We start from the raw sequence: 16,411 nt of genomic DNA on the forward strand, positions 1-16,411 counted from the left end.
AAGCGAAAGCCGCAGGGAAAATGTTTAGTACTAACGGAGTACGGAATTATTTACTGGCCGCTTGTTTATCAACGACTCGACTCTCTTCGTCATCCGCTCACCTGTTACTCAGGTACAGTAGAGACACTCATCCTTCAACTGATCATTCATGGCCATTCAAATTGTCAAGCATCTCAAACTGTATCTTTGGCTATCCTACCGGTCAAATCTTCACTCTGCTTCCAGAGGATACGACTCCGGCGTCTTATTCACCTGAACTCCTCCTCTCTTTGCATACCTCGAGTCAGCAAATGGCAAAGGCCAACCTCCCTCTTCCTCCGAAGTGGCCAACCATAATCTCTGTAGCCACCTCTTCTTCGTCGGATCAGCTGCATCTTGGTAGGCTGACCGAGCATGTAAGTTATGCGTGTTGGTGACAAACTGTATGTCTCCTTGCTCCAATGTCATCTCCAGGCAAAGGCGCTGGCAGGTTTCCTCCATGACCTTGATTGCTTCGCGTTGGGCATCTGTATATTCGGGCAATGAACCAGCTTCCCAGAAACGTTGCAGGGCTCCAACATAGTACGAATCCCACTTCATGCTCAATTTGCCATGATAATAGTAGTAACCAGGAGTCCTCATCCACTCGTTTTCTCCTTCGCTAGTTTCGCCCTTGCGGTCATAAAACCAATGCGGTATGCATAATTGTTCAAGAACGTCGGGTTGTTCCTTGCGTAGAACATTGTATATCTGGTGAGTCGAGACCACTTGAGATTCGCCACCCGACATGGCTTGATGTAGACAGAGCAGTCCAACGATATCACTCTCATCCGTGTGGTACGTTTGGGCTTTGTGTGTGCGATATATACGTCCTTCGCCATTGATTTCTTTTCCTTCTGCTAGATCTTTGACATGGCCAAGCATATGACCCAGGCGGTTCTGGCTCACCCGACGTCCGATATAAGAGCCAATTCCAAGATAAGCGATCGAAGCCTGACGAGTAGTCCATGACGCCACGGGGAGGCCACGCAAGACAATAAAACCTATGCCATTGATAAGCTCATCTCGGACTTGAGCTAATATGGCTTGCAAGTTGGAGGGTAGCTTGAAGGTTGAGCGATTGACCTCTGCAAGGAGTAATTTTCCCTCTTCGACTCCTTGGATAGCTTGTTCGATTTGCTTCACTTCGTTACTTGAAAAGTGTCTGATCCATCGGTCTGGATTCTTCTGAAGCTCTTCTTTTTTCCACACAGTGCGGCCAGTTATTTCGCGAGGTAGATCCTGGAATGGCGTCAACAGTTCATATATGGGCTCTCTCTGGCCAGAGCTGAGCTCTAAGCCGTGACCCCAAACAGGCTGGAAGGAAGTCATCTAGGTAAAGTCGGTGTCTAAGGTGAAAATATCCCTCAGAGTCAGGGACAACACAGTCTTGACATGGTAAGAGTGAGCCATCCCGCATCAGCGATCGCTTTCGCCTTATAGCCAACAACTTTGCGATAGACTTTTGACTTTTGTTGACTTGGAAGCGTTACAAAGGCAGGAGACTCCGAGCTACAATGGCCAGGCATGATAAGCTCGATAAGGGAGGAGAAGACCGAATATGGTTTGGCGTCAGATTCCGAAAAAGTCTCACATAATATATAAACACAATTGCCTACTATTGTATGATCCCCCGAACCGTCGCTGATTTATGGCTACGAATCCCTATTGTCCACTCCACCATCCTGCCTCTCTTCTACGTACACCATGCACTTAAAGAACATGGAAGCTACAGGTGCAGACTATGTCCCATCTCGTGTTACATTGATGTACTTCCCGGGCTCAAAAAAGGGGCCTATTCTTCATGTACCATCTAGGCCGGTGAATGCCATCATAATTAACGCTATGTGGGTATAGGAGAAGCCTCAGTACCCATTGATGTGCCTCCTACATCTAACAGTTGAGATTCTTCTGATATGCAATCAAGTGGCTAGAGCCGATTGATATTGACGAGCGACGAGATCTGAACACAGAGTAGGAAACGACGACTTTCAATGGACTTCACAGAGTCGAATTTCGACCTTCCATTGTTATGGGCACTGTGGTTATGAAAGACGCTGAATACAAGATGCAATCAATGCTAAGAATTTCTCCTCGTCTGTAAGCCTCATCCACGCTCATTGGGGGTCCTCGTACTCGTACTCGTGTCCGTACTGTATATATACCCGGCTGATCTTCGGCATCTGGCAAGTCTTGGCGCAAGTGACGCATTTGGATCTTCAGTCGCGTTCGCATCTGTATTCGAATTCACCAATTCACATTTTCGAAAACAAACAACAACTCCCTCTTCTCATGCCTTGATCGATTCCAAACATCCCAGTCAGCCATGGCTGACAGCTCTTCTTTCATGGACTGGAGTCCTGCGACTCCTGAACCTCGCTTCAATCCGTATCCCGAGAACTATGTTCCTGGCGGATGGCCAGAACCCGGTCCTCAAGTTCCTCCTCCCACCACCGGCGTATTCGCACGTCGGCCACCACCATCCGGCTTTGTACAGACGGCGAAGCGAGTCTGTCGAGGACTGGGCGCTGTCATCACCGGCGGCTTTCACCTTGTCGTCCAAGAACCAACCTACGCCATCGTGCGCCGGGTTCGAGAACGCCAGAGAAGACAACCACGACCGCAACCTCAAAGAGAAGTGCGCACCGCGACTCCGCCTCGACAAGCCTACCCTCCTCCTCAATTCACACTTTCAGACTCGCCATGGAACCGCGCTGTCACACTCGAAGAAGCTCGGCGACGAGTACGGCCACCTCCCGATACTTTCGACGACGACGAGCGTCGCAGAAAGACCCCCACACCATCACCAAAACAACCGCAGCTGCAACCTCGTCCCCCTCCAAAAGACAGAGTCTATCACATCCCAAACTTCCTGCCTAATGGCACGACCAGATACAGCCGCAAGAGTCGCGTGGTCACTGCCGCAATCGCGGAAGAAAAGACTACCTCAGCTCCCTCGATCTTCGCAGATATGCCTCATTTTCCGGCACCTGTTCCCGAACTTCCTGATCATCCTATCCCCCACAAGATTGAACGCATCTTCCCAGTTGACCATCGCAAGTTGTCCAATACTCCTCAATTAAAAGCCTTGACCTCTACGAATCGACCGCCATCGCCCGAGACATATGACGAAGAGGAAGAGACGGGAACTTTGATGGTGGAAATTCCTCCAGAATTAGACAAGGGTGATGAATCAGACACCTCTCTACGATCCTACCAACTGCGACCAAAGAAGCTGCGCATTCGAAAGAATAGAGCCATCAAGCATTCAGACACCAAGAAAGATGCGGCGATCGAGCGCATTGACACTCCTGGTCCGAGCTTACGCGTGTCTAAAGCACCTACAACACCGACCCCGGCCATCGTTGTCCAAGAGACGGGTACTGTCATCACACAATCCCCAGTCCCCGTTGACGAAGACTTGCTATCACCACCACGTGTCAGATACCGACGTGTGAGCACACCGAAACAAAACAAATTCTTATTCAAAGAAGAAAGTCCAGGTTCAGAAATATCGTCGACCTGCGAATGTTCTCCAGGAAATCAAACTCCACAGCCAACGAAATTCACCACACCCATCAAGAACGATAGCTCCTCAGCAGCCGATTGCTCGCTAGGCGATCCGACTCCACGCCCACAAGCAACATCACCCCAAGAGAGTGATATCTCCTCAATGTTTATTGGTTCGCCACCAGATCTCGAAGCGGACGAGAAACTCTTCAAAATGATCATGGCTGCAGGTGGGAGATCACCCACTCCAGTAGAAAACAAAGTCGCCACAAATGAAAAAGCCCAAGAAAATCGACCGGTTAAGAGCGACCCGGCAATATTGGAGGATAAGAAAGTCGCCACAAATGAACAATCAGCGCCGGTTACGAGCGACCCGGCAATACTAGAGAATCAGAAAGTCGTCACAAACGAACCATCAGAGCCGACCACGAGCGACGCGGCACCAAGATCCACCATCATCGACACTACTCCAGAAGACACCACTACTCCAAAGGCTGAGAGTGAAACGAACGGAGAGACAATACCACCACAACAATCTGAAACTGTAAAAGAACAGAAGCAGGACCGCAATTTACCGATAGAGATTGAAGATGACGATGCACCAACAACACAAATAGATGGACCCCATGCAGGCTCCTTTGCAGCACCCACAACCCCCACACAGCGCCCTCCCGAAGTAAAGGCTGAGCACGCGACTAGCGAAACTCGACCACAAACTGTGCCTTCTACGCCTGAGCAGAACCCTGTTAAGAACTTTGCTCAACTTACCATCCAGGATCCTTTTACTCCTGACGTTCCGACTCCAAAAGCATCACCACATTCCGCAGAGAGGACACAAAGAGTCACTAGAGCTGAGGCAAAGAGGCTAGCATCGTTGCAAGAACATCGTCAATATGAGATTGTAGCTCTCACCGAGGAATGGGAGAAGAAAATCCAACAAGCCCTCCGAAGCGGACACGGCGAATATAAGCCTACCGATCTCATTCGTGTTGTACCACTCTTGCATGGTCGTGGAACAGATAGCTGGCTCAACGATGAAGTCATTAATGGCTATCTCAAAATCATTGTTGAACATGGCAAGAAGAACGATCGACCGACACAGGTACCAACACACCATGCATTTGTCTCCTTTTTCTTCAATAACCTCGCCGAAAAGGGCTATGATAGTGTCAAGCGCTGGGCGAACCGAGCCAAGATTGGAGGCAAGCGACTCCTCGAGACAGAACAAGTGTTCATTCCCATCAATCGCGGAATGCATTGGACTTTGTGTGTTGTGTCAGGAAAGAACAAGACCATTACCCACTACAACAGCTTGGGAGGCAACGGGCGTACATATGTCGAAACGATTAAGAAGTGGGTCAAGGAGGAATTGGGCAGTGCATACAATGAAGAGGAATGGATATTTGATTATTCTGGAGAAACACCACATCAAACCAACATGGACGATTGTGGTGTTTTCACCATCACCAGCGCCAGGCAAATCATGCTTGGATTAACACCCATGTCGTACAATGCCGACCAGATTCAGCTTCAAAGACGACGGATTGTGGCTGAACTTATGAATGGAGCGCTCTTGAAGAGCAGCGAATGAAGTGTACTATTATGACGAACTGATGATGTTACGAGTACTACTGGTTGATTTTTGGCTACCAAAAGCATTGAGTGCCGGCATGGCACCGACCAGTACTAGGAGCGAGATGCTTCATCGAGATACCCCATGGGGAAGAACAGTACCCTACTTGTACGAAGACCTTTCAATAGACTAATTAATCTTGGAGAGAAATTGATCAAGTTCTCCTGATTTTGTCTTAAGTGTGTGCTTTGTTTTCTCGACTGTGGTATGCACAAGGCACCAGGCAAATTGCACCAATCACGTGTTGCTCCATATATTTCCCCCTTCACATCATGTCCCTCTGTGGCCTGATCTTGTTTCCTTTCAACATATAACAGCGTCCTCTCTTCGTCGAGATCGACTGAGCTCGAATTCTTTTGATAGCATTCTATTCGTTTAACCATGACGTCTTCAGAAGACCAAGCAATTGGCTTGATTTGCAAGAAGTGCTTCCACCGAGCACTGTGGCTTCCGCAGACTGCCAACCATCCCAGACTTAGAGTCACGTACTCTACCACCACGAACTTTGACAATGTCAGTCTACCTGTGATATTTTTCATTCCGCCAATGTTTGGCTGCCGGTGGAATGCCTTGCACTTTAACAAGCTGGCGAATGACTGCGGCGTCAGGGTTATATTCGTCGATAGGTGTGTGATTCCATAAGAAAGGGATGGTGACTTCAGCTAAGCATAGAGCAGACCAGGCTTTGGGGGCTCGACACCTGTGACACTCGACATTCGTGTGGCTGTCTGGCTAGAGACGGTGCCAGTTCTACTGCACCAACTCGGCGTCGAACACGTCTCGATCGTGACCCATTCAGCTGGAACGATTTACACACTCAACACGTTAATTCGGTACCGGGACATCCTCGATCCAAAGATGCCGTATGTAGCGTTCATGGGTATGGTTTTTTCCCGAGCTCATCCCACAGAATGGAACAAAACTGACCTCGTTTGGGCACTTTATAGCCCCTTTCGTACCCAAGGCTTACTCGGGGGCGACTGTTCCTTCGCTCGCGTCCAAACTTCCGACCAATGCTCTTGACACCTGGGCCGGCATCAACTCATTCGTCAACAACAAGATCATGCCCAGTGTATCTTGGTCCGGAGGTCTCATCTCGCCGTTGTCCAACGTTTTCTCATCCTCTGCCGGTACCGAAGTTCCCGGTGCGGAGGCGTCGAATTCTACGACGCTCGTCGAACAATACGGCTTCGACAAGGATACCGCCAAGGTCATCCAGAAGTTTGCGACAAAGTGGCAATTCGCAGAGCCCAACGAGGGCGGCAACGAAGAGGCCAAGCTGTGTCTCCAGAAATGCGACGACGCTGCGTGGGTTGAGGCGGCGGATTACTCGGGCTGCATTCGGAAGATAGCCGACAATGAGGGAGCCCTCAGTGGGAGTAAAAATGCACCCGGAGTGGCCAAGTTGAAGATCGATTCATTCTTTGCAGGGTCGGATATGATGATCGCCAAACGTGGTCAGGCGTACTTTGAGCAATGCTGGCAGGGTGATGAGGTCAGTGGGAAGGTTGACTTTGTCACGTCGACGTATCCCGAGGCGAATCATGACTCTTTGCTCGTTGACTATAAAAAGGGTGCTTTGAAAGATGTGTTTGAGAGGGTTGCTCGACTCAGCAGAAACGGATGATGGTGTTGATGATCTGTGGCTGAAGAAAGTCACCAGTGTGCTCTCGGCTGTGGGAAGGCCTCTCTTGAGACGTTGATTATACTGCAACAGGTGTACACCATGACTGAGCTCGGGTCGTCAATCCCAAAGGAGAAGGGCGATCTATGCAATTTTCCGCCTGGCCTGGCTTGACCGACGCTTGCGGGACAGCGCTCCGGCCCTGATTGACTACGAGCACTGGAACACAAGAGCCTCCAGGCGAATGGGGATATTCCCAACGGGACTCTTGTCGCATCACGACTGATCTCGGAGAAGAGGAACATGGCCGTTACGGTATTGCAGAAGCGGACGACGAGTCACCGTGACTTGGGTTTGGTTACCAGCCAACGACCACCGGCTACCGATACGAATCATGGCTCACTGCCGTGTCGATTGGTGTGCAAGCATACAACCAAGATTCAATTCGGTTGGACAAGAATGGTGGCGGGGTGTACCGTGTGGGCATTGCTTCACTCTTCACACTTTACGCGAGGTTCTTTTTGTGTATGGAAACGTGTACCGTCAATGCACCATGCACCAAGCCATCATCATCATCATCATCATCATCATCATCATCATCATCATCATGCACCGCCCTCGCGGTTTGCACTCGATCAAGACCCGTCGACCGGTGATTACCGCTTGGGCACGGCTCCCCCGAAGTTGAGGCGCACCCGGAGTGCAATACCAACTAGTATTGGCCGGTGACATATCTACGCAGATTACAAACACATACGGAGTACACACACAGACAATTCTACTTCATGCATGTGTCATCATAAAGACATGGACCGAATCAGACTCGATCAAATATCTGTATTTGTATGTACGGGGTAGATGTTGGAATGTCACCGTTGAAATGTCATAGGTCCATTTATTGTAATCATACACACGCGTGGGTGGCTGTACACTCGTACAAGTATTCCTGCTTATTATCGTGTCAGCGTTTGTGTTGTCTCCAAAAGAGCTAAGATACTCTCTTTTTCTTTCGTAGTGGTCACCGCCGTTTTTCCGTTAATACGAAACGAGTCTTTTTTTTTATCTTTTTTTTCTTTTCTTAAAACCAAAAAAAAGGTAAACTTCTTTTGTTCGATTGGACATACCTTCTGTAGAGTTGTCGTTGTTTTTCATCTGCGAAGGATGGGCCGGACTACTCATCAGCAACGGTGGACGAATCGCAGAATGGACCGAATCGAGAAAGGGCCTTTTTTTTTGTTCCCGCAACTCTCCACCTTGCCCTACAGTACATATTTTACCAACTCCCTAGGGATATTGTAAGAGTTCTTTTCAACGTGCTCCACGTATGAGGTTCGATCAGGATCCCCCTCCCCAAAGGGGTCTTCCCGTGTCCAACAAGGAATGGATTGGTTTGGGTTTTGGTTTGGGTTTTGTCCGTCGGTCAACGTTTGTCGTTGTTTATCGTAAGGCTATGCAAGGGTAATTTTGAAACTCTGTTTTTTTTTGATTTTCTAACAAAAAAGGTTTCGAACCCGAAAAAAACAAAAGAGACACACTTGTGGGCGACCTTCGTTCCGTTTTTGTGATCAAGTCTCAAAGTGTAGATCTTTGAACCCTCGGTCGAAAGTTTCAAGTCTCAAGTCGTCTACGGAGTACCGAAAATGGGGGAGAAAGAAAGGGGAGAGAATGCCACTTTTTTTGTTGTTTTTTGTTTTCGTTTTCGTTCATGTAATACATATAGTCACAGTGCTTTATCAGGTCACCCACGAACAAACTTTACGGAAGAACTGTAAAGAGTAAATTCCGTATCACTTCCGTACGAGGGTTTCCTTATCAATCACCAGGTACTCCGCAAGTGTGGCTGAAGCATACTGCTTACAAGGTACGGAGTACGATGGAAGAATATAAAAAACAACTACAGTATGGAGTACGGAGTACAGTACTCCGGACATACAGCACATTAAAAAACGGTTCCGGAGAATTAATTCCCTTTTCGGTTTAGCCCAGTGAGCCTTGCCTGTACCTGAATCCTAAAAAAAATTACAATACAGTACAATACGTTGATACGACCATCTCATTTCTCACACTAGTTCCGTGGGCTGGCCCTCCGACGAGGGGGGCTCAGCGCTTTGACTCCCTTGAAACTGATAACGGGAAAGAAGGAGAAAATGAAAACCCAACAAAAAGAATGACGTTGAGTGAGGCAGGAGGTAATATGAACAAAATGAATAAATACCTTGTCCGTACTCACCTCCGCGACATCAGAAATGACACGGACGTACATCAACACCACCTACTACTCTCCTACATCACCCTGTCAAGGCTGATCACGTCTTTGTGAAAGTTATACAGTAACCCTGGATTCTTACCATCATTGTCATATCACTATCATACTCAATCCCGCCCACGTCGCCGGAGAATATTAGAAACCTCAAAAATGGAAAAATCAGACATGAACCTCTCTGGATATCGAGGTTACGACCGACAATCGCCTCAAGAATACCGACAAGAATATCGAGAATATCATGTACCTCCACAGTCATATCGAGCAGAACAGCCTCAAGGATATCATTCACGTCCACAGTCATATCGACAACAACCAGAACAGCCTCAAGAATATCATCAACCTCGTCAACGATATGATGATAATGACCCACCTCCAGCGTACACCGAGACGAAGGAAGACTCCGAAGCCATCTCGAAAGCCCTGGCCTGGGTACCTCCTCCTCCTTCTTCTTCACTGACACAGCGATACGGCGCGTACCCGCGGCTGTCACTGCCGGTCTGTATCCCCCAGATCCAACCGGACAACCTCATCAGTGGGCCGATGCCGTTCTTCCGAGCCTACCCCCCTTCGCTCCGACCACACTCGGTGGAGGTCCAAGACTTTATGCACTTCCTGGACAGCGTCACCATAGCCCTGGCCCCCGCGCCCCCCTTCCAGGCCGCCCAGCTCGTCAGCAACGGCATCGGGTTCGTGCCTCACCACTGGGCCCAGGCCACCAGTGCCGCCGTCGGGTTGGTGGCGGGGATAGGCAGCGCGGCCGTGAGCGCGGGGAGGTCGGCGGCCTTCATGAAGAAGGTCAACGCCGCGTACTTTGAACCGAGAGGACTGAAGGCCTCGATCAAAAAGGATCGAGATTTGAACGTCACGCTCGGCAGGAACCCGGACGACGCGACGATGGGCACCACCGCCGGCGCCACGGTGGTACCGTCCATGACCGCCGAGGCCGTCACACTGTCGGAACGTAGACTGCTCGCGTTGCAGGGTCAAATCGCCCCCTTGTCGTTCGAGGTGCCTCCCCGCGCTCAACAACAAAACGTCATGGACAAGCTGGCGGCCAAGGGCGTTGACAGGAAGATCCTCAAGTCGAGAAAAAAGGGACTCAAGCAAGCTCAAAAGCAGGGGGTGCGATTGAGTCAGGCGGATCTCGCTTTGCTGGGGTCGGACGCGTCCAGTTCAGATGATTCATCATCGGACTCGGACCAGTCAAACACGAAGGCCCGAAAGGCCGCCAAAAAGGAGGAAAAGCGAGCGAGAAAGTTGGCGAGAAAGGAGAAAAAGGATGCGAAGAAGATGGCCAGGAGAGGGGGCAAGGATGCCAAACAAGTTGCTAAACTGAAATGGATCGTCATTGAGAGTATCTAGGTAAGAATTTTGTCATTGCCTGAGGCCTCCTTCGACCGTCGACCTCTCGGACTGCATTGATTGAAGACGCCGTAAATGCTGTTACGCCCGTTAGGACATAGGGGGTGGAAGAGAGTGTGTGGAACGAAGAGAAAGGGTGTTGCCAGTTGGATCAGATTGAACCTGCCCATTCTTTATTGTCCAATGATTTGTGGCGCTCCAGCGGTCTGTCTTTACCTCTGATTTGAGAGAAACAATTTTATTCGTTTTCATGACTGAGTCAGTCCGTACCGATGTGTCGTGATAGCCTAGTTGTGGGTTAGGTCAGCAAGGATACTGTCAGGAGTCACCTGACTGGCAGGCATACCTTCCCTTTCGGGAACGGCATGTTTGGCTGAGTCTTCTCAGCTAGGTCCTCCACCACTCTTTTAGTTTGGACAGAGATAGCCCACACCAACAATAACGCCATTGCGGCATCAATCGAGTCATTGTGATTCATTTCCGGCCATTGCGGCCTTTCACGTCTTCCTTGATCCTTACAGATACGGTCAGGTTGGTCAGTTCTTCCTTTTACATTTACCCGAGCCAGTAGTGTCTGAACCGTTCATAAGAGTCCGTGGCGAGTTGTCTGTGTTTGACCGAGGATAACCACTCCGCCAAAATCGATACCGTTGCAACGAACTAGGCAAGGTAGGTAGGAGTTTGGCCGTGAAGAATTGGGTCTTTGGTAGTGTGGCAATAGCGATGGCAACGGCCGCAACAAGGGAAATCAAAAGGCGGCCATCAGTGAGGATCCCTTCAGGTACTCCATATCTCGTTCTACTCGTTCAAGCCGGCCATATACCGACTGAAGAAGGCTGATATATGGTGACGATGTTTCGGCCGCCGGTTCATGTTCAGGTATGCAAAAAGCCCGAGCGAGAGAGGCACTCTGGATTCTAGGTCGAAACAACTTGACAAGGGGTCAAGTAGCGGGTATGAGTAAGGCTGCAGACGTATAGAGTAGTTTACTCCATTTGCTGTGCTGTGACCATAAGCTGGGACGCTGACAGACAGGGGGAGCACCGATTCATGCATGCATGGTTAGTCATCAATCTGACCCGGTAACAAAGTAGTCAACACCTACTTCCTTCACGGGGAGGTCCTACTCCTTTCATAGGAGACATAAGTTCCAAGGTAGTACTCACGTATATACTGTACAGAAATGTATGTCCGTAGGCAGTGGAGTCCAGGGTTGTTGTTCTCTTTTCTTCCCCCTCCCCCCTCTGAGGACGAAGGGAATAATTCCGCGGTTCATCGAACACCCAGCTCCTTTCACCAAAGTGCGACCAATAAGATTGCCTTCGATTAGCTGAGGCTGGCGGCAACCCCAGCTTTCTTGGGCGTTCAAGGGGGCGCTGATCCAATCCGGGGTTTCTTTGGACTTGCCCTTACTCGACTCGACACAGATGCCATCATCTCACTCACCACTCCCCCACATGAGATCCTTTCTCAAATGCCCGCCCCCTGCTGATTCCAGGCACTGGCTCCGTACAGTGAGTAGCTCCGCAGGGCCTTTCGGGTCGTATTTTGACTCCGACTCAGCAACGCGTGGAATAATTCCTCCTTGTCATGGGATCGAGACTATTTCCGAGGATAGCCACTGTAGAGTAATTCTGAAATCAAAAATGAAATAAATTATACCCAAAACTTTACTTCATTCTTCTTTTTTTGGTCCCAGTAGAAAGAATCTCAAAAGGCAAAGCCAACAAGAAAGCATGTCTCCAGGACGCTTGACAGAGAAAGATGAATATGATTTCATCATATGGTAAGCCCACTTTTGGACAACATCTGTCTGAAAACCTTTGTACCCTGACAATTTCCATTCAGCGGGGCAGGTACATCAGGCTGTGTTGTTGCAGGTCGTCTCGCAGAAGAAACCAATGCCAGTGTCCTTTTGGTGGAGGCCGGCCCTCACAACAAGGATCTCGAAAATGTCCACATGACTGGAGGATGGTCCAAGAATTTCGACAGTGAGACGGATTGGAATCTGATCACTCCAGCCATGCCCGGCGTCGACGGGAGGCAGGTCAAGTTGAGCCGTGGGAAATTCCTCGGTGGCTCGTCGGGTGTCAATGGTACCTTGTGCATTCGCGGATGCAAGCAAGACTATGACGACTGGAAGTAAGTGTTGTATGAGAGCATATGCCTTGCTTGGGGGTTGGTAGGCCGGGGACATTTGCTGAATTTTCTTTTTTTTCCCAGTCTTCCAGGATGGTCTGGAGAAGAAATGTTTGAATATATGAAGAAGGTGAGTCTCTCACCGTGCCATACAAAAACAACAAAATGGGATGCAGACGAGCACACTAACAAGAAATGTCAACGACCAGGCCGAGACCTTTCATAACAAACCATGGTTCAAGGCAGAAGAGGATGCACACGGATACAACGGTCCATTGCACACGGAACCGCATGACCTAGCACCAATCTCACAGTTGTTGCTGAAGTCCATGGAATCCATGGGGCTACCTCTTGTGCCTGATATGTTCAGCACCGGCGAGACTCCTCACGGTTGTGGTCACGCACCTCGAACAGGTATGATGCCACCTTTTTCTCCTCCCCCGGCGTAGGCCCTAAACAAAAGAAAGACACTGAGATTGCGAACCTCGACATATAGTTCATCGGGGCATCAGGACGACCGGTGCCGACTTTGTCACCAACGACCAACACAAAAACAACATTGACATTGTAGTGGAAACTCTGGTTGAGAAGATCAATTTCCAAGAAAAGGATGGCCAATTACAAGCTTCGAGCGTCGTTCTTGTGGACAAGGCCGGGACAAAGAGAGAGGTGAAGGCCAGGAAGGAGATCATCGTGTCTGGAGGTAAGGCAGGAGCCGAGAATTCGTGACCGACCATCTGGATCTGCTAATGACGTTCTCCAAAAGGTGCATATTGCTCGCCGGCGATCCTTCTTCGATCAGGAATCGGACCAAAAGCAGAACTGGAACAACTGGGCATAAAGTGTCTGGTTGATTCTCCTGGCGTAGGCAAGAATCTACTTGATCATCTGGTCAGTTAATCCCAGGGAAAGAGGAAGAAAGTGAGATTCGTGAACTTGGTCCGCAATGCTGATTCATCTTCTCGTCCCAGATCGTTTTTGCATTTTATGAGACGGAAAAGGAAGGGTTGACCAACGACCACCTAGTGTAAGAAAAGAAGTCTGTTGTTATCCGAGAAATGCTGACGTATCAACCACAGATACCACGGAGATGCAGCAATGGCATCGTACATGTTGTACAAGGAGAAGAAAGAAGGCGTCCTCTCCACCTTTCCCTTTGGTGCCTTCGGCTATGCGAGGCTCGACGATCGATTGAAGGATGAACCATTGTGGAAGGAAGCAAAGAGAGAAGCCGGCCGTGATCCGATGGGTTTGACTTCCAAACAACCCAATGTCGAATTCTTCACCACAGAGGTACCTTTTTTTCAACCCGTGTTTAAGCAAGTGAGGTGTTTTGCTAACACTGTAACAGCTGTATGGTGGTCCAAAGCATTATGATCAATATCCAATCGGTGAGTATTGTGTGTCTCGTTCGACGACGATACGAACAGAACCTTGCCGGCCCGGGCATCGCTGACCACTCTTGGATTTCTACTAGACAAGAAACATGCCTTTGCAATGATCACCGAGCTTTTCTCACCTCGTTCAAAAGGGACCGTCACTTTGAAATCCACCGACCCATTGGAAAATCCCATAGTCGATTGTAACTACCTGTCTGATCCTCTTGATGTGTTGGTCATCTCCGAGGGTTGCCGACTGGGGAACGAGATTGTAATGAACGGTGCTGGAACAAAAGACATCGTCAAGGGATCTTGGCCATCGAGTGAGTCCTTGGGTCCTCAGTCACAGTCTTAACCTAGCCCGGGGGTCGAGAAGCTAACCAGCCAAACTTTATCAGACTTGACACATCACGCCTACACCACACGAGAACAGTGGGTTCCCTATGTGAAGGAACAAGGAACCACTTGCTATCACGCCGCCGGGACGTGCAAGATGGGGCCGACGAACGACAAGATGGCCGTCCTCGACGAGAAGCTCAAGGTTCGTGGCGTCAAAGGTTTGAGGGTCGCCGACTGCAGCATCATGCCATCGCTGAATGGAGGTCATACGCAGATGCCGGCGTACGGTATCGGGGAAAAAGCCGCCGACTTGGTCAAGGAGAACTGGTCCAAAGCATGAAGGCGTGAAAAAGGTATTTGAATGAGCAGGAGAAATTTAGGGATGATCAGAATATACAGTAGAAATGGGTTTGCCTTGCCAAGAGGAGTTTCCCAATGAGAGCGTTTCCAGCTGAACACATCTTTTCTTCCACTCACTTCTATCGAGACGTGATTCTGTAGCTGTTTCCAAGTAGTATATACCACTGATACAACCAAAAAGCGGACATTCAGAAGCAACTCAAGCACAGGCCAACTGCCGAACATATAAAGTAGTCGTACAATATTGCTACAGTACCGTGCCTAGCTAGCTAACCCTCCAAAAGAGGGTAATGGAGCGAGTATTGCATCGTAGGGATTTGCTCAGTAAATTCGCTTCCAGGTACTTCACAAGACATCGTGTTCGCGACGAATATCTGATCCCATAGAATGACCTTCGCTCTTGTTTGTACATCATACATATCCACATCTTGCCCTTCAACTCAACTTTTCGTGAGTTGCTGCTGCTTCTAGAATGGATCCTGTGTCGTTCTAGATTGTTCCCGAATCTCACTCATTGGCACACCGACTTGTCTGTGCTTTTGTCTCTCCATTAGGTTGAGTAGATCGGTCTTGTGAGCTGCAGACTTGTTGAAACCAAATAGGCGCAATTTGTCGTCGAGATCCTTTTCAAGGGACTTGAATTCCTTGTCCATTTTGCCGGCAACATCTACATCATCTTGTCAGTGGTTGTTTCAACAAAAGGGAATCACCCGCAGGAACATACCCAGCTCCTCCCACTGCCACACATTCGCCTTCAAACCCACACCATAAAACTGCCACTTTCTTATAAAGGCGAGCCATGTCTCCACAACACTAGACTCGCCGTCGTAGATTGTTATCAGTCGCTTCATTGTAATCCTCTCAAAATTTTCCTGAGATTTCTTGTGGACGAAATTGCTCCTCAGGACGGTCCAGCGCTCTCTCTTTCGCGGGAGCGGAGCTGGACCCGAGCATGGAAGTCCCAGGTAGTACGCTGCTCGGACGCAGAAGTCGGAGTAGAATTGCAAATTACGCACGGAGAACGAATGCAGCTGGAGCTGCGCGACAGGAATACCGTATTTTGGCTTATGGCGCAGAGGTGTGCGATAAGCGGCAAGGACGTTTGGAGGGACGGGAGGTTGCGTAGTCGTCGAAGGAGCTCCTTCGGACGTAGGGGCACTCTTTACTTCGGTATCTTGCGGAGGTGGAGGAGGTGACGACGACGAGCTGGTGGAGGGAGCGGCTGGCTCTTGAGACGGAGCCGTTGCTCGGGCAGGCTTTGTGGCATTTGGAATCTTAGTTTTAGCTTCTTGCCGTCGCTTCGGCTTGGTCTCTGTGGTCTCTGGTGCTTCATCGACGTCAAGCTTGTGAACGCCAATCTTCGGCATAGGGAAGCCTGCTGTTATATCTTCGGGAAGGCATCGTGGGAGGTTGGAGGAGAAATCACGTCTCGTCGAAGAAAGGATTTGAGGGTGACTGCGAATAGCAAGAGACTGAATGACCGAGGGTTAGCTAGAGTTCTCGAAGGCTGAAATCCAAAAATTTTTGATTCTCAGACAAAAGAGTGGAGGGATGGATTTGCAGGAGTTGCAAACAATTGCGCAGAGAATGCCATACCTTATGAGGTCGACATGCTTCAATTGCCGTCCTCAGGAAACGCGGCGTCGACATTCTTGGTAGACGTGGCCAGACAGCCGAGCAGCACACCTGTTCGCAAACCCCCTGGACGAGTCCTCAACGCCCAACGTTCGACACGAGTTAGATTGGTGCTGTTGAAAGAGTGGTCTGAATTTCGTAAAGCA

The 16,411-nt window shown here is 49.5% G+C and overlaps 7 protein-coding genes across 9 annotated transcripts; 4 read left to right on the forward strand and 3 right to left on the reverse strand.

The window, feature by feature from the left end:
• Positions 1-113: 113 nt before the first annotated feature.
• On the reverse strand, positions 114-1,493 carry PV06_00243 (uncharacterized protein). The gene has a single exon (XM_016400716.1). The coding sequence runs from the start codon at positions 1,348-1,350 to the stop codon at positions 211-213; it is 1,140 nt and encodes a 379-aa protein (XP_016267769.1). The 5' UTR covers positions 1,351-1,493; the 3' UTR covers positions 114-210.
• Positions 1,494-2,285: 792 nt separating this feature from the next.
• PV06_00244 (uncharacterized protein) lies at positions 2,286-5,306 on the forward strand. Its single transcript, XM_016400717.1, has one exon. The coding sequence runs from the start codon at positions 2,345-2,347 to the stop codon at positions 5,117-5,119; it is 2,775 nt and encodes a 924-aa protein (XP_016267770.1). The 5' UTR covers positions 2,286-2,344; the 3' UTR covers positions 5,120-5,306.
• Positions 5,307-5,476: 170 nt separating this feature from the next.
• On the forward strand, positions 5,477-7,850 carry PV06_00245 (uncharacterized protein). Its single transcript, XM_016400718.1, has 3 exons — positions 5,477-5,787; positions 5,839-6,041; positions 6,109-7,850. Exons 1-3 carry the CDS (start codon positions 5,543-5,545, stop codon positions 6,786-6,788), a joined length of 1,128 nt encoding a protein of 375 aa, XP_016267771.1. The 5' UTR covers positions 5,477-5,542; the 3' UTR covers positions 6,789-7,850.
• A 1,351-nt stretch (positions 7,851-9,201) lies between these two features.
• PV06_00246 (uncharacterized protein) lies at positions 9,202-10,413 on the forward strand (the record flags this gene model as incomplete). The annotated part of the gene is made up of 1 exon (XM_016400719.1): positions 9,202-10,413. The coding sequence occupies one exon, from the start codon at positions 9,202-9,204 to the stop codon at positions 10,411-10,413; it is 1,212 nt and encodes a 403-aa protein (XP_016267772.1).
• A 1,256-nt stretch (positions 10,414-11,669) lies between these two features.
• On the reverse strand, positions 11,670-14,615 carry PV06_00247. 2 transcript variants are annotated; one of them, XM_016400721.1, is made up of 3 exons: positions 12,958-13,205; positions 12,743-12,909; positions 11,670-12,650 (listed from the first exon to the last, which is right to left on the reverse strand). In XM_016400721.1, the coding sequence occupies exon 3, from the start codon at positions 12,608-12,610 to the stop codon at positions 12,275-12,277; it is 336 nt and encodes a 111-aa protein (XP_016267774.1). In that variant the 5' UTR covers positions 12,611-12,650; positions 12,743-12,909; positions 12,958-13,205; the 3' UTR covers positions 11,670-12,274. The 2 variants fall into 2 exon arrangements, with proteins under 2 accessions (XP_016267774.1, XP_016267773.1); XM_016400720.1 differs by adding an exon at positions 14,313-14,615 and having other exon boundaries at positions 11,670-14,261.
• On the forward strand, positions 12,723-14,610 carry PV06_00248 (uncharacterized protein; the record flags this gene model as incomplete). The annotated part of the gene is made up of 8 exons (XM_016400722.1): positions 12,723-12,966; positions 13,049-13,255; positions 13,319-13,443; positions 13,524-13,579; positions 13,632-13,845; positions 13,904-13,943; positions 14,030-14,254; positions 14,330-14,610. The coding sequence occupies 8 exons, from the start codon at positions 12,723-12,725 to the stop codon at positions 14,608-14,610; spliced, it is 1,392 nt and encodes a 463-aa protein (XP_016267775.1).
• A 19-nt stretch (positions 14,616-14,634) lies between the features above and the next one.
• Positions 14,635-16,403, reverse strand: PV06_00249. 2 transcript variants are annotated; one of them, XM_016400723.1, is made up of 3 exons: positions 16,227-16,403; positions 15,355-16,102; positions 14,635-15,297 (listed from the first exon to the last, which is right to left on the reverse strand). In XM_016400723.1, exons 1-3 carry the CDS (start codon positions 16,278-16,280, stop codon positions 15,098-15,100), a joined length of 1,002 nt encoding a protein of 333 aa, XP_016267776.1. In that variant the 5' UTR covers positions 16,281-16,403; the 3' UTR covers positions 14,635-15,097. The 2 variants fall into 2 exon arrangements, with proteins under 2 accessions (XP_016267776.1, XP_016267777.1); XM_016400724.1 differs by having other exon boundaries at positions 15,355-16,403.
• Between the last annotated feature and the right edge of the window lie 8 nt (positions 16,404-16,411).

This window comes from Exophiala oligosperma (assembly GCF_000835515.1).
Source record: "Exophiala oligosperma strain CBS 72588 unplaced genomic scaffold supercont1.1, whole genome shotgun sequence".
In the NCBI taxonomy this organism is placed as follows: Eukaryota; Fungi; Ascomycota; class Eurotiomycetes; order Chaetothyriales; family Herpotrichiellaceae; genus Exophiala; species Exophiala oligosperma.

Coding starts and splice junctions, on each gene's coding strand:
- PV06_00243 (XM_016400716.1), bottom strand. CDS start 1,350: ATGACTTCCTTCCAGCCTGTTTGGGGTCACGGCTTAGAGCTCAGCTCT.
- PV06_00244 (XM_016400717.1), top strand. CDS start 2,345: ATGGCTGACAGCTCTTCTTTCATGGACTGGAGTCCTGCGACTCCTGAA.
- PV06_00245 (XM_016400718.1), top strand. CDS start 5,543: ATGACGTCTTCAGAAGACCAAGCAATTGGCTTGATTTGCAAGAAGTGC. Junction 5,788..5,838: donor AGGGTTATATTCGTCGATAG/GTGTGTGATTCC, acceptor AGCATAGAGCAG/ACCAGGCTTTGGGGGCTCGA. Junction 6,042..6,108: donor GCCGTATGTAGCGTTCATGG/GTATGGTTTTTT, acceptor GGCACTTTATAG/CCCCTTTCGTACCCAAGGCT.
- PV06_00247 (XM_016400720.1), bottom strand. CDS start 12,610: ATGTCCCCGGCCTACCAACCCCCAAGCAAGGCATATGCTCTCATACAA.
- PV06_00249 (XM_016400723.1), bottom strand. CDS start 16,280: ATGTCGACGCCGCGTTTCCTGAGGACGGCAATTGAAGCATGTCGACCT. Junction 16,103..16,226: donor AAGCATGTCGACCTCATAAG/GTATGGCATTCT, acceptor TCGGTCATTCAG/TCTCTTGCTATTCGCAGTCA. Junction 15,298..15,354: donor GTGGCAGTGGGAGGAGCTGG/GTATGTTCCTGC, acceptor AAGATGATGTAG/ATGTTGCCGGCAAAATGGAC.